At 31.9% G+C, this 26354-nt stretch overlaps 1 protein-coding gene and 1 long non-coding RNA gene across 4 annotated transcripts in view; one reads left to right on the top strand and one right to left on the bottom strand.

The window, feature by feature from the left end:
- Positions 1–26354, top strand: part of LOC142334143 (uncharacterized protein F54F2.9) — a 51274-nt gene that overhangs the window by 21347 nt on the left and 3573 nt on the right. For all 3 annotated transcript variants that reach the window (XM_075381909.1, XM_075381907.1, XM_075381908.1), the window contains exons 3-6: positions 1611–1712; positions 7040–7258; positions 12010–12263; positions 15996–16311. In XM_075381909.1, coding sequence (XP_075238024.1) covers positions 1611–1712; positions 7040–7258; positions 12010–12263; positions 15996–16311 — 891 coding nt within the window. The remainder of the gene's footprint in view (positions 1–1610; positions 1713–7039; positions 7259–12009; positions 12264–15995; positions 16312–26354) is intronic.
- Positions 9734–26354, bottom strand: part of LOC142334144 (uncharacterized) — a 77128-nt gene continuing 60507 nt past the window's right edge. The window contains exon 3 of the long non-coding RNA XR_012758783.1: positions 9734–9892. This is a non-coding gene — a long non-coding RNA (uncharacterized LOC142334144). The remainder of the gene's footprint in view (positions 9893–26354) is intronic.

Genomic DNA, 26354 nt, shown 5'->3' on the forward strand with positions numbered 1-26354 from the left:
CTAGCTGTGTTTTTTGTTAACTTTACCCAACAGTATCTACTTACCAACAGTTGTAAGTATTGATTACCCAAGTGCTTTCAGATTATTCCTCCATCATCAGGGATTACTCATTAATTATGAATTTTATAGTTGTGCTTATAAATTTTTATAAATGGGAATTAAAATGAAAATAAAATTTAAAATTATTATGTTCGTAACAGTTGATTGACAATAGTTAAAATAAGTCAATGTTAAAACAAAAACGTCTTGTCAGTAAGATGCTTACAGCTTGTTATTTTTTTATTTTTTATAACAGTTGCAAACATTTTACTGACACTATATTTTTTTAACTTTGACTTATTTTAACCACTGACAATCAACTGTTATGAACATAATTTTAAATTTTATTTTAGTTTTAATTCCTATTTATAAAAATTTTTATGCACATCTCTAACAGTCATAATTAATCAGTAATCCCTGATGATGGAGGAATAATTTGAAAGCACTTGGATAGTCTATACTCAACAGTTGTTGGTAAGTGCATACTCTATTTTTATATAAAAACAACTTTTACCTTATTTTTTTATTTTTTGTAAAAATGTTTTTTACGAAAGCACTTTTACAAGATCCCACATCATCAGTCATATATAATAATATTTAATAAAATGACATATCAAACATAAAATTAAAATTACGATTATATATACAAAAATATATGAAGTCAATTAAATAAAATAAGATAAAATAAAAAATAAAAACAATAGTTATTAAATCAGTATATTTAAATAAAAATAAAAAAAAAGTTAAGAAAAGGAAATGAAGTCAGATTTGAACCATTGTGCTTTCCACTTAAAAGATATAAATATTTCAGTAATTAAAATTTTGTTTGGGTATAACTGGAACCAATGAAAATATGTACCACTTACATTATATTGTTGAAAAGGTCTCAATCAGGGCTTATTAAGGCAGTTAAGAAAAAGTCCAAAATCCAGATTTTTTGGGATTTTGAGCTTTTTTCGACACTTTTGGTTCAGTCAATTGCAATCAAAAAGGGAGATGCACAACTAGATGTTACTACAGTCCTAAATCCAAAATTTCAACATCCTATGGCTAATTGTTTTTGAGTTATGTGAGATGCAGACATAGGTACGTACATACAAACATATGTACATATAGACATCATGCCGAAACTAGTCAAAATGGATTCAGGAGTGGTCAAAGTGGATATTACCGCTGAAATCTGAAAAATGATTTTTTTTCACAATCACAATACTTCCCTTACTTCGTACAAAGAAGTAAAATCAATAAATTTTCTACTTCCATCATATAAAAAGTCTCTGATGTACTAAATGTGATTCTTTTTCAAAATTCTTTTATATAAACATTTATAAAATGCTAAATAAAATAATTTAATTATTTGATGATGAATATATTGAAATTAAAAGATCTTGATATGATGGGAAATGGGTAAGAATTTTTTTTTAATAAAACTTTTTGGTACTAACATTATTCTTGCAAAAATAAATTTTGTGAGTTTTATGTGAATGTTTTCCTTCAAATAATAATTTTTATTATATTTTTGAGATATTATATCATAAATTAGGTTTTTCTACTATTTTTATTTTTTTTAGAATGCAAATCAGGCGCAAATTAAAAAGGCATTTAGACGATTGTCATTGGTTTTACACCCTGATAAAAATGATGCACCTGATGCTGAGGTTAAATTTAGACAGGTATGTGAATTGTAGAAATATATTTATTTATATTCTTAATAAGCTTTTTTGTTAATTATATTGGACAATAAAATTTCAGTTTTTGTTGTTTCAAGAATGTTAGTAGCTGAATCTTAAAGTATTTTTGATGCTGATCTCAAAAATGTTAAATGGTTTCTTTCTGTCAGGCATAGTTTTTGTAATTACTATTTTTTGTTGTAAGAAAAAAGAATTGTTACGATAGTATTCAATATTATACATACGATTTCTACATGCCTAAAATCTACTTCTTTTGGATTTTCTGGTGTAGCTTGCTGTAGGTACATCAGTCTTTGGTTCCATTTTCCCTGGTAGCATGTGTCCATTGTGGATATTTCCTCGTGAAAGTGTTCTTTGTATTTGTCACACACAGCTTTAAGATCGGAAGGAAAAAAATTCAGATGAGAATCTAAGAATTGAATCTTTGAGACATATTACATCCGAGCACTATAGTTTTTAAAAAGCTCAGTTGTAAGTTCTTTGTAATTAATTACCTGCCTTATGATTTGCAAGGAAGTTGTTTACTAACCTTTTAAAACAATTCCCAAGCAGCTTCATTCAAACTGTGTTCAAATTCAATATCATTCATTAGTTTTCTTATTTGTGATCCAACAAGTATATCATCATGGTATACCAAAAAGTAAATCCAGTCCCATCATGGTCCATCGCCTTAATAAAAGTTTTCATTAAACTAGTCTAACGTCTTATTGTTTAATGGCGGGAGGTAAACTTTCTTAGGTTTTTACTAGTGCTGGACTGACAACATTCTTCTCTCAGATTGTCAACGTTTCTCTTTTTTGCCATTGTTTTTTAATATGGCTCTTCCCATATGTGCTGTCCCACTTGCACAAGAAGTGGCAAAATTTAGTATATTCAAGTAATAAATCAAGTACAGCGCTATCGCTTTCATGTCACCACAAATGTTTCTCATATTGAATCATATTCAATGCAGGTTTTATATTTTCATTTGACTCCTTCATGTGAGCTGCACGAGCTGAAGGGATTGGTGGGAAAATATTTCCAACATGAAGAAGAACTTCTTTCAAAGTATGCTTTGAGGATTCAGCAAAAAGATCCCATTCATGTGTTCCAAAGCTTCTAGTAAAGATTCCACATCATTCCGATAAACTAAGACCTCGTACTAGAAGAATTTCACACTGCTTGTCACAGAAAGCATTTATTTTAATATTGCATTGCAAAAAATTTCATCCTTTCAGTTGAAAAAGATGCATTCTTTCTGATGCGAGAATTTCTGCATTTTTCTTGACTCATGGCTAAATTTAGATCACAAACAAGATCATTTAATTATGACCGATTAATTAAGTGTAGTTCAGTAGCTGCATTTTCTAAAAAATCTGGCCTCTTCTTTATTCAACATCAACTGCTTCATCTTTATTCGATTCCCATGTTCTTGGTGATATTGGAATTGGACACTGGACTGTGAGGCACTAGTATTATAGCAGAGAGAATATCAGAATTTTTAAAAGTATGTCTAATTGTAGCTATTATCCCTGATATTTTCATTATATCCAAAAATAGCAGTCCATGAAGTGATCCTGTGGTTCTCTCCAAACCATTGGAATTGCATATGTCATGTTACGAGATCCATTCAACCGACCAGTCAACAGCGTTATACATGAATTGTGGCAAATATGAGGAGCACAAGACCTGTCTTGATCACCTTCTTTACATTCAAAATATAGTTCATGTGATTTTTTATTAATGGAGTTATTATTTCTCCTCAGAGACTTTTTATGTTACCATATCACAAATATAGCAGAAACTGGGGATGGTTAATGTAACTGTGCGTCATTTTTATTAAAATGTTCACTGAAATATACTCACAAACACATATTAAAAAATTTTTAAACACTTTATACCCATTACCCACACATTAATGTAGTACACTGACTTTACAAGAAGAAACAAAATCGCAAATCTGTAGAAAAAGTAGCTGCACCGCTAGATGTTATTCACATGAGAGCTCACTTTGACTGATGTAATCGAGATTTTTCTTAGCTAGCATGATACATTGTTTATTGTTTGCAGTATTATATCCACCACTGAGTCACTGAAACAAAATTCATATATGCAATGCAATGTGTGACTAACAAGTGATATAATTATCAAAACTCCCAAAACAATACAATTTTTAAGGTTTTGGCAAGAGTTTACCATCAGTTGAAAACATCAAAATTCAACAATTTATTTATTTATAGTTCTTCAAAAAGACATTGTCCAAATCAAAAAAATACAGATATGTATGAAAGGCGAAACAATAATTGTTGTATATTTTTCCTTCTTCATCTTTTCAAACATAAAAATATACACTGTTAAATATTTTCTTCCTGCTCTACTAATATTGTAATGATAGAACCATTTTAATATAAAACAAATATGAAATCATTGAGAAATAATTGGAGATAAACAATTTTTTTATATACTTGTATGTATACTTAATAACACAAATCATATAAAAAATTCATCAAATTTTCTCAAATATGTCGATTGAAAATGCAAAAACTCTTGCCAGCCCGATTTCCTATTTTAGTCAACTTCATAAATCCTAATAATTCATGATCCATAAGTGAGTGTTCTACTTCTTGACTTTCTTTTGAAAGACGATAATTCACAATGCAAATCCTATGAGTGATCATTCTCTAGTTCTAAATTCATGACAGTATCAAGTGATCAGTCATTGAAAGTAATTTATTAATTAGCTGAATAAATATTAATGGTTCGTAATTTTCTTTGTTTAAAAATTAATTGAATTCAAAAAAAATGTATAATTTCAAAATAGCAAAACAAAATGTAAATTTCCTTCACATAATTGAAATATGTTTTTTTTATTCAATAAGTTAATTTTGTCCAAGCTAATTAATACACAGTTAGAGGCAGTACTGTTAGTTATGCTACTTTAGAATGAAGGTGACATTAGAAATGATTTTGTCACTTTTTATTTTCAAAATGTCAATGAAACATTTTATTAAAGGTAAAATTGCATATGATTAATATTGTGTGACTTTTTAAACCATTAGGAACACATGATAAATATATCAACAGAAACCTACAAATGATAATTAGTTCACATAATAAGGTGTGAAACATTCACTTTAAATTGTCAGAATGACCTGTACTGCCCCTAATGTTGATCTTTGATCAACACTTGATCTGTTCACTAAGTGATCTTTTTATTGAAATCAGAAATTGATTATTGTTCTTTATAAAATTATTTTGCCGTATCTGACAAAGTTGAACTTAATATTGAGATTGTAATGCATTTGCGTAGAAGAATAAATAAGAATGTTAAGCGTAAAATATTGAAGTTTCATTCAAATTCGTTCTTAAAAGTATGAAATTGGGCCAGGAAGAGTTTTTGCATTTTCAATCAACACATTTGAGAAAATTTGACAAATTTTTTCATATAATTTGTGTTATTAAGTATATATATAAGTATATAAAGAAATTGTTTTGTCTCCAATTATTTCTCGATGATTTTATATTTATTTTATATTAAAAGAGTTCTTTCAATTAGTTACAATATTAGTAGAGCAGGAAGAAAATATTCAGCGATGTATATTTTTGTGTTTGAGAAAATGAAGTAGGAAAAATATATAAAAATTATTATCTCGCCTTTCATACATATCTGTACTTTTTTGATTCGGACAATGTCTTTTTGAAGAACTATAAATAAATAAATTGTTGAATTTTAATTTTTGATATTTTTAGTTGATGGCGAACTCTCATCGAAACCTTAATAATTTTATTATTTTGGTAGTTTTGATATCATCTATTTTTTGTTTTCTGTTCATTCATTAAATTCTGTGAAATTTTAGACAATATATCAAGTCTAGTAAATATTTAGTCATCTATTAATAATAAGATTCTTCTTATTTTTATGAAAAGATAACTTCAAAATTCTCATCAAATTAACCACTTGATCTTCATGAATGAAAATCTTCTTTTTTTTTTCACTGCAGTAAAAATGAAATTAATACTGATCTAGTTCCTATCAGTCAGTTTTTCTAGTTGATATCTAGTCATCTATTAGTATTTGAGTTTTTATTTTCATTGATTTGAGAAATTGCAATAATATTTGGGGAAACAGTTCAGCATTTTTAAAAAAAAAATCTTTTACTAGTGTCAACACAAAATTATCAAAAAATATAGGTTTCAAAATGGTAAAAAAGTTGAATATTAATTCTAAATAAATATAACGCAATGAATAAATAATAAATATGTTTGTATAGACTTATATATGTAAAATATTAGTTTACAAGAGATTATACTAGTTTTATTAAATAAGGAATAAATGAATCAGTAAAATTTTTATTCTACAATTAGAAAACTATTTGGTGGTGCTTTTTAATAAAACTAGTATAATCTGCTGTTGTAAACTAATATTTTTATTTTTTTTAATGAAGTGATGGGACTTCAAAAATATTGATTCATCTTCAGTACATTCATTTACATAGAGTATTTACTATTAAAACAAGCTGTAGTATATTTTCTTTTAAATTTATTATTTCAAGTATACATTATCAAGTTTTTGTTCACTACCTAGAACTATCACTGCTATCTAGCAGCATGATTCATAAACAGGTTACGAAAAAAAATCAGTGTTTAGAAGAACAAGAATTTTACACTTCAAATTAAAAAATATGAAATTACAAAGAGTATCACATATTTATCAAAAAAAAAAAACCTATATTCATTAAGAACATCTATTTTTGTGATGATATGTAGCTTTATTTCATCAAAATTATTATTTTTTTTATATTTTAAACAATTTTTAAATGTTGATTTGGGAGTTGGCCAGAGTAAATAAGTCTTTTGGTGTGGACAAACTCTTGCCGGTGTCATTCTACCGAATGACTTGACATTTGAAAGATAGGACATGAATTTACGTGTATCATTTGTTATCATTTTAGTTACCGTGTAAATAATAATAAAAATACTTATTTTTCATGGCTATTTATCGATTCAAATAAATTATAGTTTATTTAGCAACTTAACTGCTGCAATAAACAAAATAGATAATTGTACTTGTATTGTTCAAGAATATGTACTTGGAAAGTAGGAAGGGCAGTTACAAAAAAATCTGAGGCTTACGAGAAATTGTGACTTCAAATTGAAAATCAACACCCATAAATACACACAATTCAGCAAATATTGACCTTGTAACAAAATCATTGTTGACCAGTGTTATTATATGGTTACTATTTTATTGTGTATCGTTTCAAATTTATAATGTATTTTTTCTTACTTATGTGAATTTTTAAAAAAAATAATTTTCTTTTTTTCTACAGCTGGTAGCAGTGTATGATATATTGAAAGATTCAAATAAACGTAAATGTTATGATAACGTATTAGAAAATGGTTTGCCTGATTGGAAACAAGTTGTTTATTATTATCGTAGGGTTCGTAAAATGGGTCTTACAGAAATGTCTATTATATTATTTATTATTATTAGCATTGGACAATATCTTGTCGGATGGGCTCAGTATCTTGAATATAAGTTTACCATTGTAAGTATTGTTTTTTTTAAAAAGTTATCAGTTGTATGAAAATTAAATTAGAAAATTAAGAAAAATAATTATTTGTAAATCCAGAAATTGAGAAACCTATGTGGGTAAATGAACTAACAATCTAAATCAAGAGGGCAAATCAAAAATTACCTACACTTAAAAGGTTGTCATACTGCCTCCTGCGTATGCGTGCTTATGACTAAAGTCACATATACGAAATTTGATCCTGATCACCTCATTTGCCTTCTGGTTATTACATTAAATGTATCTGCTCTGCTAGCAGTTTGCATTAAGGATGAACTGCGAGCAGTGACTTATCATTTAAGAGGGTTTTTTTTCATAGATCAAGAGGTTTAAAAGCAGCCAGATGAGTGTGACGCACGAAGAGGGAGCAGGATGCTCGCTATCATGGACAACAAGATTCAGCAAGCTCGATAGATTGTTCTCATGAATAGGCAAGTTACCATCGATAAGGTAGTGTCTTCTTTAAATATCAGTCTTGGCTCTGCCCATCAAATGATTCATGAATAACTCTGCTTCTGTCAAGTCTGTGCGCAATCGGTACCAAGACAGCTTACTCCAGAACATAAACTCAAATGTGTTGACATCTGCCAAAGCTTCTTTGATGGCTTCAACAAGAAAGGCGACACATTTTTGAGCAGAATAGTCAGCGGTGTTGAAACTCAAGTTCATCTGTGAGCCAGACTCAAAATGTCCAGAATATGAAATGGAAACACCGGGATTTCGATGAAGAAAATCCCGAAGAAAATTTCTGCTAATTGAGCAATTAGCAGAAAAGGTTTTACTAACCATTTTTTGGAACACAAAGGGGCCTATACTAGAAGACTTAATAAAAAAAGGAACTACGATCAGCAGTGCAAGTTACAGTGAAATGATGGAAAACAAGCTGAATCCAGCTGTTTGCAACAAACGCCGAGGCTGTTGTCAAAGAAAATATTGTCGCGTGGCAATGCCGCACAACAATATTTTGAGGTACTGGAACACCCTCCCTACAACCCAGTTCTTGCTTGCTCCTTGGAAAGAAAACGCAAGCTTGTGGACCGCTACACCTAGTTCGTTGACAAAGGAGGTGACTATGTAGAAAAATTATTTACATGTTGAACCCCCTACCTGTGTGTAAATAAATTGTAGATAAAAAGTATAGATCACTTTTGACTCACGCTTGTTAAATCAAGTTCTTTTGTTTGATAGATCTTCAATCCAACCAATTTCATACATCAGTGCCATCCAGTGAGGCCACAGCAATTAGTACTGCATTTTAAAATTGAATAAAATCTAGTTTAAGTTTTTATCGCTAACCGTAATAGGAAATGTATTGTATTTCATTTTTTAAACTTTTCAGTATTCTTTTTAATAATTTTTTTTTCTTAGCATTAGATGTAGGCATTTGTCTCAATATTATTTTTATTGTTAAATTTTCTAACATTTAGGAAACTAAAATATAAAAATTTTGGTAGGTTAAGTGCTATTATGATAATTGAATCAATTACTCTTAACAAGACATTTTGAATTCTACAACATAAGATAAAATTTTAATTTTTGAAACAAAATATTTTTTATAGAGATTAACAAGTGTTTTAATAAACACATGACATGTTCTAATATTCTTTTTTTTGAAAATAAATTGTTAATGTTCAAATTATTATTAATCTTGATCGTTTGGGTTTATATATATATATATATATATATATATATATATATATATATATATATATATATATACACACACACACACACACATACAGACAAAGTTAAAATATTAAAATGGTTGATTATAAAAAATTATGTAAATTTACTACATGCTTAATATTTTTGTTTATACTTGCATATTTAGTTGCTATGTCAAAATATATTGTTAGTAAATTTAATTAAAATTCATTTTGTAGCATTATTATTATTATGACTTCATATTTACATATTAAATCTTGGGAAACACGTACAGAAATGAATCGTGTTTAGAATTCACTTATGACAATTTTTTAGTTAAAAGTTTTCTGTTTCAGTTATTATCCGAGTTTAATGTGATTTTGTATTTTAAAAAGAATTTACATGTTACTTGTTTCAGTACAATTACTTTATTTTATGTTGTGAACAAAAACAAATTATTGTTATTAACCTTTATTAAACCTTTTTTATATCTACATCAAAAATAGCATACTTCTCCATGTTCTACCCCATTTCTCACAACATATCTTCTCTATAATTGCCTATCTTTTATGTTTTTTCACTAATAACCAGTTCTTTATTGGCCTAATATTTTCTGCAGTCTCTCTTGCCTGTTCAGTAAGTCAGGAAGAAAATATTTTCTTTAAACCTTTTATAAATACCATTCACATCACTCAAGTCAATAATTTACTCAAAAGCTACTTGTTGAAATATGCTGATGGCTTGTTTTCTTGCATTACAACCATTATATTTTATAATGGTATTCCATATAACTTATTAAAAATGTAAATTTGTAATAAAAAATAATAATAAATTCCCACAAGTGTTATTTCATACACATTACAATATAGAAAAATTACACTGATAGACAACAAAAAATTTTTTCCATTTTTCAACAAAAAAGTGTGATACCATTTCTTGAATTGCTTTTTTGCATACATTTCGGATCTGTAAATATAATTTTATTATCACTCTTAGTTTTAAATAAATTATACTTAAAAAAAAATGAAGGGAAAATATAGTTAAAATCTGTAAAATTTATAATTTTGCATGACCATACCTGTGGTAGAATGATTTCGCTGATGCTTTTATTTCATAAATAGCCTCAGGCACATCCCGAATTAATGTCCAGAAGTAATCAGTTAGCATCTTAGTATTCCATTTGCCTTTATTGCAGCTTTCCATCACCAAAATGTCTTGGTGGAAACGCTCACTGTGTTCGTCACTTATGTCTCTGAAGTTGTCCGGGAAAAAATCCAGATGTGAATGGAGGAAATGTATTTTCAAGGACATATTACATCCCATAGATCTGTATGAAGTTGATTAACAATATCGTGGTAATTGTCAGATTTTTGTTTGCCGAGAAACTTTTGCAAACATCTTTAAATGAAGCCCAAGCTGCAATTTCTACATTATTTAACATTGCCTTACATCATCTTTGGCAATTTATTTTTTCAAGAATGTCTTTCATCACATCATATGTCTCTTTCAAATTAATACTATAAGCAATCTGTATCAAAGGATATTTGTTACCATTGTGTAGTAGATCCACTTTTAAACTATACTTGGATGAATTTATGAAAAGGCGCCAGTCCTCAGGTTAATATAATTGTTGAAGCTTATTTTGCACTTAGGACAAATTCATGAAGTGCAACATAAGCTCATCAATATTTGTGGATTAAACCAAATTATTTTTATCAATAAAGAAGTGAGAAATTTCTTTTTGTTAGCTTCGAAAGCCCAAAATTTTTGTATTTTTTTTAAACAGTAAATTCCAACCTTGCAGTCTTGATCCTAACAGGTCAGTTTGCTTTTTGATAAATTTAAATCCCTAACAAAGTCATTTAATTCACTTTGTGATATACGATGTGGCTTATCGGAAGATAATTCAAAATCAAAATAATTGTTGTCTTCTTCAGTACTACCTTATTCTTCATCGCTGCTTTTGAAACATACATTCACAGGTGGTTCAGGAAATGGAATAATTTCACTGTGAGGTACAGGCCTGATTGCAGATTGTAGTGAAGGATATTTTACAGTATGTTTAGATTTTTTAGAAATTCCAGACATGCTTGTTAAGCAAAAGTAACAATCGGTTACATGATCCTTTTGTTCACGCCAAACCATAGGTATATCAAATGGCAAAGATTTGTACAAATGTACCTTTCAGCCATCCTCTTAAATATACAGAACAAATTGTGCATACTATATGAGGATCCCAAGTCTTATCACCAATTGTACACTGAAAGTACAAATGGTAAGTTTTTTAATTAAAGGTGTAATGTTTTTTCTATTTGATTTTTTGATAAACTCACCACATACATAACAAAAGGCATCCACATCATTTAGACAATTTCAAGGCATTATGACACTACACTGTTAACAAACTTAAGACAGCAATAAGACTGAACAAAATTAATTCATTCCTAAATCCAGTGCTTAATACAAACAACACAGCTTTGTTTTCAGCTACATGTTTTGACCTGCAAAGACATGATTAATCTTATCCATGAAGGCTCACTTTTCAGTATTAGATATGATGTCATAATATGTAACTATGATATGATTTAATTTTTTGTTTTGTATTGTTTATTATGCTTACAAATTATGTTAGCAAAATTAAACAATAAAAAATGACCTAACAAAGTACAATATAGGAGCTTAAAATGCTACTATACGTTGAAAAATGAAAAAAATCCTTTAATTAAAATTTAAAAATTTTTCAAAAATGGTAGGTGATAGAAAGATTCTGAGTCATATTCATTTTCAGCATCAAAAAAACAGATTAAAATCTTGTATCGCATGATAGAAAACCAAAATTATGTTTATCAGTGTTACCTAACCTCATGTTACTCTGAAAACAAACAAAAAAAAACATGTAGGTGAGCAGTAAAGCCAAGATGTGTAAAAGAAAGAAAATATTTCCTATATTTGGATTAATTTTTGTATATGTTCTGTATTCTTAGGATTTATTTATTAAATTAAAGATTTCGATAAGATATTATTTTAAATTAGGCTTCACAGAATATGTAGAATTTGAGTGTTGGTACATTTTTTTTTTTTAGGATGATTATTTAAGTTCGAAAACAAAAAGATTGATGAAAAAACAAAAGAAAGGTGTTAAAATTGATACCACGTCAGCATTACCACCTGAATGGGATTTAGAGCAACATAAACCTAGTGTCATGAATACATTACCGTTTCAGTTGCCAAGGTTTATTTGGTTTCTGTTAGTCAGTGCACCACCATTAACATATAGATTTTTACGAGATTATTGGGATGAAAGGCAAAAATTAAAATTATTAGAAGCTGAAGAACAGTAAGTATGTTTAATTTATTACTGGCTTTTGGTTTTTCGGCTGTTGTAGGGTATAATATTTATATCAATAGATGACCTTCTTCCCCAGATTTTTATATTTCTTGATGTTTTAAAGTCTCATGATTTCAGAAATATCAAATTTTAGTTATAAAATTCTGTATGTATGCATTTGTATTTGTATTTATTTATATATATCTTCACTTCAGGAGCTGTTTAACTGACTACTGAAATTTAGCATTGTAACTTGTGAATAGGGGGGAGGGGTATTTATTCTATTACATTTAATGGAAATTAGAAAAAATAATAGAGAGAGCAGGGGCACAAAAGAGGTTAATTCTATAAAAATTGTACTAAAAGGATTTTACCCTTGAAAAAATCTCAGAAATGATGTTAAAAATTCTTCATTAAATTCTTCAGTTACCTAAAAATGTTTCTCCTGCTAAGTTGAAACATTGTTTCACAATAGAAAGGAGTACATTAATTTATTTCAGATCTTCCTTTTGATTTTGCCATTTATGAAGCGCTTGAAGTTTAAAAAGCAGAAGTCAAAATTGCTTTCTTTTAGAGCAGTCATGTTCACTTTACAGTCAGTTCCTCTGATTAATAGAGTGAATTGTCACTTGTGGGATGAAAATAACTCACATTTAGTTTTGCTCATATGCAACTGTATATTCAGGAAATCATTTAACTATTTACTTTCAATAGTAAATTTGGCATTAGGATGTGTTTGTTATTAAGGAGGATGTGCTTGAGGATGGTTAAGTGAGTTTTGTAAATGGTTTATAATTTGTGTGTAGTCAACCGTACAGTTTTTATATATTTGTTTTAACATTTGGTTGTTTTTACTTATGAAGTTAAAACTAATTATTTATTTTCTTCTAGATTCACTGTACAGTCCTTAGTATAGGAATTGGTAGTAAAATTATATATATATTTTTTTTTAAATAAGCTTCCAAATCAGCTGATTTGGAAGTCGAGAGTTCCAGCGTTCAAGTCCTAGTAAAGCCAGTTATTTTTACACGGATTTGAATACTAGATCATGGATACCGGTGTTCTTTGGTGGTTGGGTTTCAATTAACCATACTTCTCAGGACTGATAGGTCGAACAGGTCGAACTGATAGAGTACTAGACTACACTTCATTTACACTCATACATATCATCCTCTGAAGTATTATCTGAACGGTAGTTACCGGAGGTTAAATGGGGGGAAAAAAAAAAAATGATAACGCATAAGCGTTTTTCTCTAGAAAAAAAATAGAAGGGAATGGCAAGCAAAGTGAGTTACAACCATTAATATCCCCTGACCACACTGGCAAACACAAGTAACCATATAGCTTGGGCAAAGCTGTGATAGGGATACTAGATTGGGGATTGTAATAATTTTATTTTTATTTTTATTGGGCTTCTGCTTATCAGTTTATATTGGATTATTTTAATTCATTAATAAGATGGAGTTGTCTGACAAAGATTGTTCAATTTTCTTATCTTCCTTTTTTTGTTTTACTTAATTTAAGCGTTAAGCAATAATTCGTTGTTTATCATATATTCCTTCTTACATATATAGACTTTTAATAAAAAATTTTATACGAATTCTATATATATGTGGGAAGTTCTTGTGTTATTATAAATTATAAGTATGCTCTCATTTTTAACCCTTTGACTGCCAGCACCTGACATGGCTTCCCCACCCAAAACTACCACTTTTCTTTTTCCTGTTTAGCCTCCGGTAACTACCGTTTAGATAATTCTTCAGAGGATGAATGAGGATGATATGTATGAGTGTAAATGAAGTGTAGTCTTGTACATTCTCAGTTCGACCATTCCTGAGATGTGTGGTTAATTGAAACCCAACCAACAAAGAACACCGGTATCCACGATCTAGTATTCAAATTCGTGTAAACCCAAAACTACCAAGGCCTAATCTGATGATTTGACCTTATGTCAGAAAATATTAATAACTTTTTTATTTATTAAGCAATTTTAAGTTTTTTTTTTTTTGTTTTTAGAAAATTAAATGAGCATTTTATTCATCGAAATAAATATAAATATTTATTGACTTTTTTTTTTTTATAAAATGCAGTTTGAACTAAAGTAATTTTAGTAAAAAAATACTTTATAAATTGAAAATATCTTTAATTTATTCCTAAGGCCTTTTTTAAACCACATACAACAAACTTGAGCAGTCTCTGAATAATTTGGCAATTTTTCCAGTATTTCAATGTGGCGCTTGTCTAAGCAGCAGTATAGCATCTGGTCACATGAATCAACTCCGCCCATAAAAGAGTTATACTGGTGAATAATGGATGGCTTTCACGTTATAAATATGTCATTTCCCTTATTATTCGACTTACATTTACTGCCGGCTAAAGAATTTGTTGACAGGAGAAGTACTTGCTTTTTTGAGACTTTTTTTCGCCAGCTGCCTAGCATGAGCAAAAAACCTTTGCAGCAATACCTGTTTTCTCCAACTTTGAATTTTTCCTTCATGAGTACTGGTATTTCTTTTCTATTATTTTGTAACGTCCCTGTTACATGTGTAAGTTTTGAATTCAAAGTCTTTGCTAGGGGAACTGACATAAAAAAGTTGTCAAAAAACACATGAAAGCCTTTGTTAAAAAAATTTCCCATTTCTAGCAGTTTCATTACAACTGTAAAATGAAGCCCTTTTTTTCACAGTTTCAATCTTTATTCTTAGCACTTTTGTAACAAAAGAATGATAAACAGTAATTCGTAACACTATCGCAAAGCAACCACAACTTGATGTAAACAAATTATATTTCTGACTGAAGGCTCGTGTCGCCTGTGCCATTCAGCATTTTATATCGCTCCTGCTTCGTCCATCTTTAGTAATTCTACTTCGCAAATAACAAAATTCTTCTACCTCCACAATCCTTTCTCCTCCTATTTTCACATAAAGTGGTCCATCTTCATTATTTCTACTGCATTTCATTACTTTCATTTTGTTCTTGTTTATTTTCATGCGGTAGTTCTTGCATAGGACTTTATTCGTGCCGTTCATTGTTTCTTCTAAATCCTTTGTTAAATCCTTCTGTTTATTCATCATAATTAATATTATCAACTGAAAATAAATCATTGTATATACTTAATTGATTCAATATTAGTCTAATATGAGTAATAACAATGTTTATATGTTATTTACTACATTAAAAACACGTTTATTGTGAACATCCGATCATTGGACGCTGGTGCTTTTTGCTCAAGCACATAACATCCGATCACTTGAACGTTGGCAGTTTAATTTTATTGTTTTAATTCATTTAAGTAATAGGATAGAAAGTAAGAATCATAACAGTCCTATTCGTATGTATATCTGAAAAGCTCCAGGTGAAGGTTTTATATTTTTCGCATATTACAAAGTTCATTTTTCATCAGCAAAAGGAACAGTAGCTTTGACAGGTGTCATCTGTCATTACTAAACCGAATGTATTTATTATTTTGTATATATTTATTTTATATCCATTCCATTATACTATATAGTTGCATTACAGTAAGTGTATTGCTGGCTGTATTCCACTGTCTGCAGCCAGCCCTGCCATTATTGAAGTAAATGATTTATTTACTGTCTGTTCAGTGATCTGGATTTCTATGATCTTAGCGAACTGATGTGTAACAGTATACTTAGCTTAGATTTTCTAGTAGAGAATCTAACAAGAAACTATATATATTCTGACTGCATTTTATTCTGTTACTTAAGAAAAAAATTTTTACAGGGAAGAATCTGAAGAAGAAGAAGCCCCTGTTGTGCCTACACGTGGTCCACGTCGTAGAAAAGCTGGATTTACTGTACCTGAATTAAAAGAAGATACAAGCATAATTAATAAAACAATAAATATTAGAAAGAAACAGACAACTTCAGTGATATCAAATGGACCTCCAATCATATCCGGTGGTTTATGGACTGATGATGATTTAGCCGAGTTAGTTAGATTAGTTAAAAAATTTCCTGTAGGTACGACTGAACGTTGGGAAAAAATTGGTGAGTTTATGAGAAGGCCTGCTGCTGAAGTCGCACATATGGCTCATAAGGTATTTATTGTAATCCTCTTCTTTTTTATTTTTTTATTTTTAGTTTATCATGATTCTGTTATGCCTACATGGCATAACTTCTTTACTTCAGTTACTCAATCGGTTTGAAGGTTTCACCTTTTTTTCTATTCTGTGCTCATCCCCTTTTAGCCTCTGTATATGTTTTACATATTACATCCTTGGTTACATCTTTCGTATTGTCTAATATTTGTTTTACTGTCTATCATTTATATATTCTCTAAATCATTTATGTAATCATTTAAATATATTAAAACGCTGACATAATTAATTTTTCACAAATGAGAGTGTGTAACCTACAAAAAGGTTTTAAGAATATAGTGCGTTCAGAAGGTTGCTGTGCAGTTTGCTTTAGAATTTATATGGTGCATTTTGTTCTTTCGGTGTTAGGTTGGTTGCCCTGTGGATTCATTGGGCATTGCTCAATAATAAACAAAGACATCAGTTGTTGAGTTAAAACAACGTCAGTTGTTTTGTGTTGTTTCATTTATTGGAATCAATAGTTTTGAGAAACAATGATTCTTTCAATAGAAGAACAAGTTTTTCTTGTTGAACATGAATATGTGAAGGTGACAAAATACTCATTTAATGATGCACAAGTTTTTTAAAAATTTTCTAAACACTCCTGTTCCTCACCACAATGTAGTTGAAACTCTTATTGAAAAATTTCAGGTAACAGGCTGTTTTGAAGAGTTCTGATCAAAGTAGAAGACCACCTAAATGAATAGAAACTGCTTGATGTTTCAGATGCAGTGGTTGAAAGTCCATCGAAGTCAATCGTAATTTAGCGCAGCAGCAAGATATTGGACTTGCTGCTGCAGCTGACAGAAGGCTTCTGACACACATCATGTAGTGGTCAGGACTTGATTGTTGTCAGTTTGTACTTCCAGTATAGTGATCTCACTGAGGAACATCTGGCAAGATGGGTAGGATTCTTAGATTTATAGGCAATTGTGCAATGCTTACAGGTACTGATATTAATGTCAAGTCACTTTTTTAGCACAAAAAACCGTGATTTAGTGATAAATTGATTGAAGGTTTAATCGCGCAGCATGATTTTGAGATCTTTAATATTGCAGACCAGTTGCCACCCCACCTACATTATATCAGCATGGTCTATAGACAGAGGGGGGCTTTCATGGTGCTAATATTGATATTACCATTGGTAGAAATATCCATGGTAGGATTCTGGACTGGTGTGTGGTTGATTACTGTAGCGATCATAGACTAATACGTTTTGAACTGATTGATTGACTGTGCAATGTTCATGGAAGGCATTTTCCTATTCTGCGGGGGCACTTATTGCACAGGAGGGCAGATTGGCCTAGGTTTTCTAATCTTATTGAGGCCAGGCTTGAAGTCTTTTCTTGGAACCTGGACCTGCTCGCTCCCACTGGATGACATGGCAAAAAATTTTACTTTTGTTTTGGTAGCAGCTGCTGATGGTGCCATTCCCCAGGGCTGTGGCCAAGAACGTGTAGCAGGCTGGTTTGACTGTGATGAAGCGGTGTGTGTGTCAACTCAAGAGGGCTGCATAACATGAAGGCTATCCTGCTTGATGCACAGCTTTACTCGCAAATTATCGCAGGGAGAGGGCCAGGTACTATCATTATATTAGATTCTCTAAGCGTAATTCCTGGCATTCATTTGTTCAGGAGCAAGGAAATGAGGACCCTTGTGGTGTTGTGTACAAAGTCCATGGACATAAGAATAGAAACTAAGTCCTTTTATCAGATGATGCTATGACAGATAAAAATTGTGTCCTCCACATTTTGTTAAATGATGATTGAACGTGTCCAGCGAGAAATCACTGAGTTCCATACTGAGGTACAGTCTTTTGAAATTACCGAGCCAGAAGTTCATCAGGTAGTCTGTAATATGGCACAACATAAAGCTCCCGGATATGATTGTATTACGGTGGAACTTCTTGTTCGCTCGTTGCCTGTGATTCTCAGGCTTCTGACTTGGGTTTTTAATAGGATGCTTTCTGCAGGATATTTCGTCAGAAGTATGGGGAAGTGATACTGCTTTTTAAATGTGGTGACAAGGACCCTACTGTTAGTTCTTCTTATTAGACTTTCATGCTCTTACCTGTAATTGGAAAGGATTTTCAGAAAGTTTTATATCTCCATATTATTAGTAGGTTAGCTACTGAGCACTTTTAATGGACAGCCAATATGACTTCCAGCCAGGCAAGAGCACGGAGGACACCGTATTGAAGGTGATGAATATTGCTTTCTCCAGTGTATGTAGGTATGTGTTAGCTGTTTTTCTGGATATATCCAGGGCTTTTAATAACTTATGAACTCCAAGCTGCCCGTGCAGTTTCTCAGGTTGTGGAGTCTCCAGCTTAGATGATTTTTAGTCAAGAAAAACCAAAATCATGTTGAAGGATAGGCTGACCAATTCACGCCAAACACCAGTTTCAATGGTCGGCCTTCCCATTAGGTATGTTTCTACTCAGAAATACCTGGATGTAATCCTTGATGAGAATCTTCGATCCAAGGAACACCTTCAATATGTTGCCAAGAAGGTTGTTGCTGCCTTTTTTGGAATTCACAGTTATCCATTACGATTGGGGGTTGAATTTCTGTACGATGCATATCCTCTACAAGGGTGTAAGTGAGGCAATTATGTTATGCGCTGTGCCAGTCTGGACTCATCGCATGATCTTTAGGAGTTACAGGGACATTCTTTCGAGAGCCCAGTGTCTCCTTCTGTTGGCTGTTGTCGGCGGTTACAGGACTGTGTCGCAGGAGGCAGTCTGTTGTTGCTGGTATTAAGCCGATAGATATTCTTGCCATAGAACAAAAGGAACATATATTTCCAAACAAGATGATCTTACTTCGGAATATATGCTGAAAATTGAAGATCAGGGTTTTACATCTTGGCAGGCCATATGGGATGACTCCCCTGTGGATCGTTACATGCACGGCATATTTCCTCCAATGACTCCCCTGTGGGTCGTTACATGCACGGCATATTTCCTCCATTTGTGTACAGTTAGGTGGATCCCCTAATCTGTATATTACGCAATTCCTTTCCAGGCATGGTGTTTTTCAGGAGAGATTGGCTACGTTTAGTTTAGTAGATTCAGGTCTATACTCGTTTACTAGATCGTGGATACCGGTGTTCTTTGGTGGTTGGGTTTCAATTAACCACACATCTCAGGTATGGTCAAACTGAGAATGTACAAGAGTACACTTCATTCACACTCATACATATCATCCTCATTCATCCTCTGAAGTATTATCTAAATGGTAGTTACCGGAGGCTAAACAGGAAAAAGAAGAAGAAGGTCTATACTCATTAACCCACTGGGTTGGTCTAATGGTGAACGCGTCTTCGCAAATCAGCAGATTTCAAAGTCGAGAGTTCCAACGTTCAAATCCTGGTAAAGGCAGTTACTTTATACAAATTTGAATACTAGATCAAGGATACCGGTGTTCTGTGGTTGGGTTTCAGTTAACCACACATCTCAGAAATGGTCAACCAGAGACTGTACAAGATTACACTTCACTTTCATACATATCATCCTCATTCATTCTCTGAAGTAATACCTGTTGGTAATTCCCAGAGGCTAAAGAGAAAAAATAATCTATATCTGGATTGCGGAGTTGATGACACGATGGACCATGTCCTTCATTCTGTTCCTGGTATGAGGCTGAACGTACCAGAGTAGTCGGAGAACTTGAGAGAGTGAACTCTTTTCTGGATCTCAGAGTTAATTGGAAAGTCTGTGGTGAATGGTCAATAGTGACCGGTTTCCTCTGTTTCCTTGCATTATGTAGATCGGCTGAAGATGCTTAAACAGAGTAGGATCCCGGGTGTCTAGGATTTCGGCCGATACATTTCATTGGCAGGGGGTAGGCATTTTTGCAATGAGCTTCAGTTAATTCAAAAACTGTGATTGTTGAAGTCGTGTGGTGGAGCCGCTGTAAGCAGGGTGTGACTGCACTACCAAGGGCATGGTAGTCCATACAGCCGTGAAGTGTGGCACTGTCTTGCCAAGGGCGGTCTTCAGGTATGATATTTATAGTGGGTGATGGGATGTAGGTCTGAATTTCATTGTTATGTATAACACATTTTGAATGTATAAGTTTAGCATCGTATTGACTCGTTACTTAGTCGACGGTTGAGGCATTTACAGTCGCAAGCATCGGTATTAAAATTGGACTAAGCACATGGTTCGCGCTTCAGTTAGCTAGGTTGGAGGGTAATATTGTAGGAAAAGAAGAGTGAAGATGTCCAAAAGAAGCCTAAAGCGAAGGCATTGGCTGAGATAATAATTTTTACTGATGTAAATGTCTGCCAAGGCATTTGCATCGACAGCATCCCAACGAGGCTTGACTGATGACTGTGAGATGTAATCAGTTAGATGGTCTAAAGATGACCTCCAGTAAAGCCCCTCAGGACTCAGAATGGAGGGGGTGCTATGGCAACCGGAATCGCCACAAGATGGTTGTCTTCCCCTACGGGGTTGGGATGCGCTGACAGATGCCAAACTGATGACTATGTTGCATTATCAAGTTTAGAAGGTCTAAAAGACGACCTCTGGTAAAGTCCATCAGGGCTAGGAACATAGACAGTGGAGCGGTGACCGGAATCGTCATAAAGTGGGTGTCTTTCCCTATTGAAGACAGGATGAACAAAGCTGTGAGAAAAAATGAAACTTTTCCCCTATAAAATAATGTGCGTTCTAGAACTGAAATTACAGATCTTGCCGAAAGAGTAAGTTATTGTCGACGGTTTAAATGTTTTATCGATAGAAATTTGATAAGTATCATTTACATTACGTTTTTTTACGGATTAAGCACGGTTTCATCCGGGAGGGTATATTAATTCGCAAAATACATGACTGTGGTCAACAACTAACCTGGATCAATTACTTGAAGCTAAAATTGGAGTCCGGGTCGGTGTGAGTAGAACATGCATTGCGGGTCCAATTTTTTTTGAAAATACAATTAATATTAATCATTATGCTGTTTTACAAACTTTATCAGTCAGTTAACAGATGCAAAATCAATTGCAGTCGGTTCCAACAAGATGGTGCCGCAGTATACACAGCTTACAAGGTTAATGAATTTTTTACGAAATGTCTTTAGCGAATGGATCATTTTGATGAGGGGGTTTGTGGCCTGCACGATCACCCTATCTGACTCCCCCAAATTACTTTCTACGGATGCTGGCGGCGAAACAAGCACTGTATCACAACAGATGACTCACAGTTGACAAACTGAAAACTGCAATAACGGCATATGCACAAGACATTCCAGTACATCGGCCAGTTAATGTCAATTTTGAAAACAAATTGAAAGTGTACATTATTGTATTGACGTTAGAGGAGGTCATTTTCAACACTTTTATAAACTATTCTGGTTATTGTAATATCTTTTTCTATAAAATAATGAATTAAAATACAAATTAATAATTAAGAAAGTTTCATCATTACACTTCCACTATTCCTGAGCACAGCAACTTTCTAAACATTCAGTAGTTCAGTGATTGAAAACTAAAATGTAAATCATGTTATAAAAGTTGTTCCCTTTTGTCGATTTGCATCGTACCAGATTCATGTAGTTATTGAACTTCGTGGGTTTTACAGTTATTTAAAAAAGATATAATAATTTATTTTGCTGAAGCAATAACGACTAATTTTTGAAATCGTCGTGACTTTGAAAATATTTTTTATGGGCAGTTTTTCTTGTAAAACTGTTTCTAATTTGTATATGAAATAGGAAGACCGGTTGATAGGAATAAACAATTTAACCTAAGGCAAAAATATAAAAGTAAATTAATTAATTTTTTGGGAAAACTTCTGAAATATTGAATTAAGATTAGTAATTAATAAGATGATTAAAAAGTATACTGTATTGAATAAAACAATCCAAAATTAATTATAAAATAAAAGACAAAAAATTTTAATGCAGAGAACAGAGAAAAAAATAATTTTATATAAAATTTATAGGTATTTGAAAATAATCCTCTTTGTTTCAGAAGAAATGTAAATTGCATTTTATTAACATAAATATTAAAAGAACTATCGCATGAAAGTAAACAAGAACAAAACTAAAGTAATGAAATGTAGTAGAAATAACAAAGATGGACCACTGAATGTGAAAATAGGAGGAGAAAAGATTATGGAGGTAGAAGAATTTTGTTATTTGGGAGGTAGAATTACTAAAGATGGACGAAGCAGGAGCGATATAAAATGCTGAATAGCACAAGCTAAACGAGCCTTCAGTAAGAAATATAATTTGTTTACATCAAAAATTAATTTAAATGTCAGGAAAAGATTTTTGAAAGTGTATGTTTGGAGTGTCCCTTTATATGGAAGTGAAACTTGGACGATCGGAGTATCTGAGAAGAAAAGATTAGAACCTTTTGAAATGCGGTGCTATAGGAGAATGTTAAAAATCAGATGGGTGGATAAAGTGACAAATGAAGAGGTATTGCGGCAAATAGATGAAGAAAGTAGCATTTGGAAAAATATAGTTAAAAGAAGAGACAGACTTATAGGCCACATGCTAAGGCATCCTGGAATAGTCGCTTTAATATTGGAAGGACAGGTAGAAGGGAAAAATTGTGTAGGCAGGCCACGTTTGGAATATGTAAAACAAATTGTTAGGGATGTAGGATGTAGAGGGTATACTGAAATGAAACGACTAGCACTAGATAGGGAATCTTGGAGAGCTGCATCAAACCAGTCAAATTACTGAAGACAAAAAAAAAAATATTAAAACATTAAAAATCAATAAAATACGCCAAAAATTTTATGTGGGTAAATTGTACTTGTCTCTTGCTGAAACTGCATTATTACAAGTCTGTATGCAGTTCTACAGATTAATATGCTCTTTATCGCCATGTCTTTGCTGTTTTCTTCATCTACCACCCCCCCCCTCTGATTTCTATGTCCGCAACCCATTTTATCACTTTAACTCTACTTTGCCTCAGAATACAAGTATCCTTGTTTTCAAAACCTTCAAAATCAATTTGTTTTCGGTATCTTCTCCTAGTAAATTAAGTTATGTGTTGATTAATTTATCTGCATCACCAAACCTTATGATTTAGTTACAGAATTATATTGTTTCTGTGATGATCGACCGCTTCCAATACTTAAGATCAGTATCTTCTATAAGTTTTTTCATTAAATCAAAACAATCAAACTTCATCCGGTTCTACAACACTCTCATCCACATTAGATGGTCGTAATATGGTCATAATTTCACCATTATTAGTTATTAAATCTGATTTTAATAGTCTGGATCCAAAATAGCGTAGTATAATGGTAGATGTATGGGTAAAATAATACCAGATTAAGGTCCTATCGGATAATCGAGGATTTACTGGGTTTTTCTTGTTAAAATAAAAACTTATTTCAACTTTCATTCTTTTACCGATAAAAAAAAAAGTTTAGGAATATTTATCTTTTGAATAAAAGCATTTTTATTTGTTGATTTTTATTCTTTGTAGTAACAGCTGCTGTGCAGATCATGTTACGGCAATGTTTGTTGTATAAATGAATATAGGTCGATTGTAATTTATCGATTTAAAACTGCTGTTTTTTTCTTCTCTCTTATGAATAACATTAAATCGTTATTAATTTTTTTGATTTTTAATTAACAGATTTAAACAAGTAAGGTTTATTTTATAGATAAAAACAGTGAAGTTTTATTTTATGAAATTATATCTTCTAACATTGCTTTCCGGTGTAAATAACCTACCAGTCTTGTGTGGAAATGTGCAAAGTAATGGTCTAATAAAGAGAAAAACGTTTGTCTTTGTTTTTTATTCATTAATTTGTATTAAATGCGTGAAAAAATGTTAAAATTTACATATTTTATTAAATACAAGGCATATTCATAAAGTAAGGGACATTGGCTTTATTATAATATTATCGGTTCTGGAACACAGTTTCATGCATGCAGGGGCATCTATCGGCTATTTACGAAGTCACTGCTTCTATTGTTTTGAATCGGTAGTTGTGTGTCTGCCGGTGAATGCAAATCGAAATGTCTGCAACAATTGTTTCTTCCCCCAGTTGCGAAGCGCTTGCAGCGATTTGATTTTTGTGCGCAAAAGGATCTTCAGCTGCTGAAATTTATCGGGAGTTGTGCCTAGTGTATGGACCTACAGTAATGAGTGAAGGAAAGGTTAGACAATGGTGTCGAGACTTTAAAAATTGCCGCACAAATGTGCATGATGAAGAACAGAGTGGCAGGCCCAGTATTCAGATCGACGAAATCATTGAACAAGTGAACCGAAAACTGCAATGTGATCAGAGATTGACGATTTGTGCTCTGGCTGATGAATCTGTTTGTTGGACGCACCTCTATCTTATGATTGTCACAAAACTCGAATATCACAAATTGTGTGCATGGTGGGTTACCGAAAATGCTCACCAACCAACACAAAGAGCAAAGAATATGCAGTGGACGAGTGTTCTTGGACCGCTGTCGGCAAGACAGAGATGATATTTTTCCCACATTGTTACGGGTGACGAGACTATATCCTACACCAAATAGAATCGAAACAACGGTCGATGCAGTGGCGTCATTCAAGTTCCCCAAAACCACAAAAGTTCAAGCAATCTCTGTACCTGAGTCGAAAAATGTTGGCTACCATTTTTTGGGACGAAAAGGGCGTCATTTTGGTTGATTTCGTGGAATGTGGATCAACAATTTACAGCTGATGTGTACTGTGAAATGCTCACCATACTGAGACATGCGATCAAAAATCGACTAAGTGGGATACTGTCGTGCGGCATAATTCTCCTTCACGACAACGCATGTCCTCACACGACTGCCTTAAACAAGAAGAAGATTCAAGATTTTCATTGGATACTTTTTGATTACCATCCATACAGTCCCCCTTGTGCCTAGCAACTACTTCCTCTTCTTGCATTTGAAAAAGCGGCTTGGTGGACAATGGTTTGAAAATGACGAGGAATCAAGACTGTCATTGTCAGTCAACTGGTCCAATTCCCAGGTGGCGACGAACTTCTACGCAGAGAGGTTAAAAAACTGGTGAGCATTATGAAAAGTGCTTAGAACTGAATGGCGATTTTGTGGAAAAGTGAAGTAGATATGTAGTAAACTAAAACTGTAATAAAAATCTTTTCTCACGAGTTTCAAACGGCTCCTATTTTATGAATATGCCTCGTATGTTGTTTGGCGTGTTGCAATTAATGATTATTAACAAAAATCACCTGTGAACACAAAGTGTAGTGGTCTGAACTCTGGATAACTGGCCATACTTAAAAAATAATCAAATTTTTTAATTAAATGATCAAGAATTTTTATTCTTGATTTATTTGACAATCAAATGTCAGGAGACATTTTAAAGAAATTCTTTTATCTGCATATATGGATTTATATGCACATTAATGTTCTAAAATAAAAACTTGTTGCCTTTGGAAATATTCATTTTACATCTCTACCTGACAAAAACATGTTACGCTATATTAAGAAAAATTTCATTGTAATATAATCTTACGTTTATTTATAAATTATTTAATAATATTGTTTCACCAAATTTCTTATTATTAATTTATCTGATATAAAATTAAAATAAAAAATATTTGTGTATTAAATGAAAAAAATTATGAGGCCAGAGAAGTATTTTCAGATTTAAAAAGAAAGTTAGTTTTTCCATATTAAAAAAAATGTAAGTATATAAATGCAGCAACTTTCAGATTATTAATAACATTCATTCTTAAAAAAATCGAATGGGGATAATTTACAGCCTAACAGCATATGTGTTCTGAGTTTATGTATTACTATCAATATCAGAACAAGTGTTTGTATTTTGCATGTAACACTAATGAAATAAAATATTATTAGATAGTATCATATAAATTACATTTAGAAATGTTGTTGTTTATTTAAGAATAATAAATAAACTATAGCCTGTGATCACTTTTAATTAATAAAACTTATATTCAATTACAGCACTTGAGAACAGGAAAAAGATTTGTCCTGTTCAACTGAACAACATAATACTTTGAAAGAAACAGATATTTCCAA

This window comes from Lycorma delicatula, chromosome 13, assembly GCF_047948215.1.
Source record: "Lycorma delicatula isolate Av1 chromosome 13, ASM4794821v1, whole genome shotgun sequence".
Lineage (NCBI taxonomy): Eukaryota > Metazoa > Arthropoda > Insecta > Hemiptera > Fulgoridae > Lycorma > Lycorma delicatula.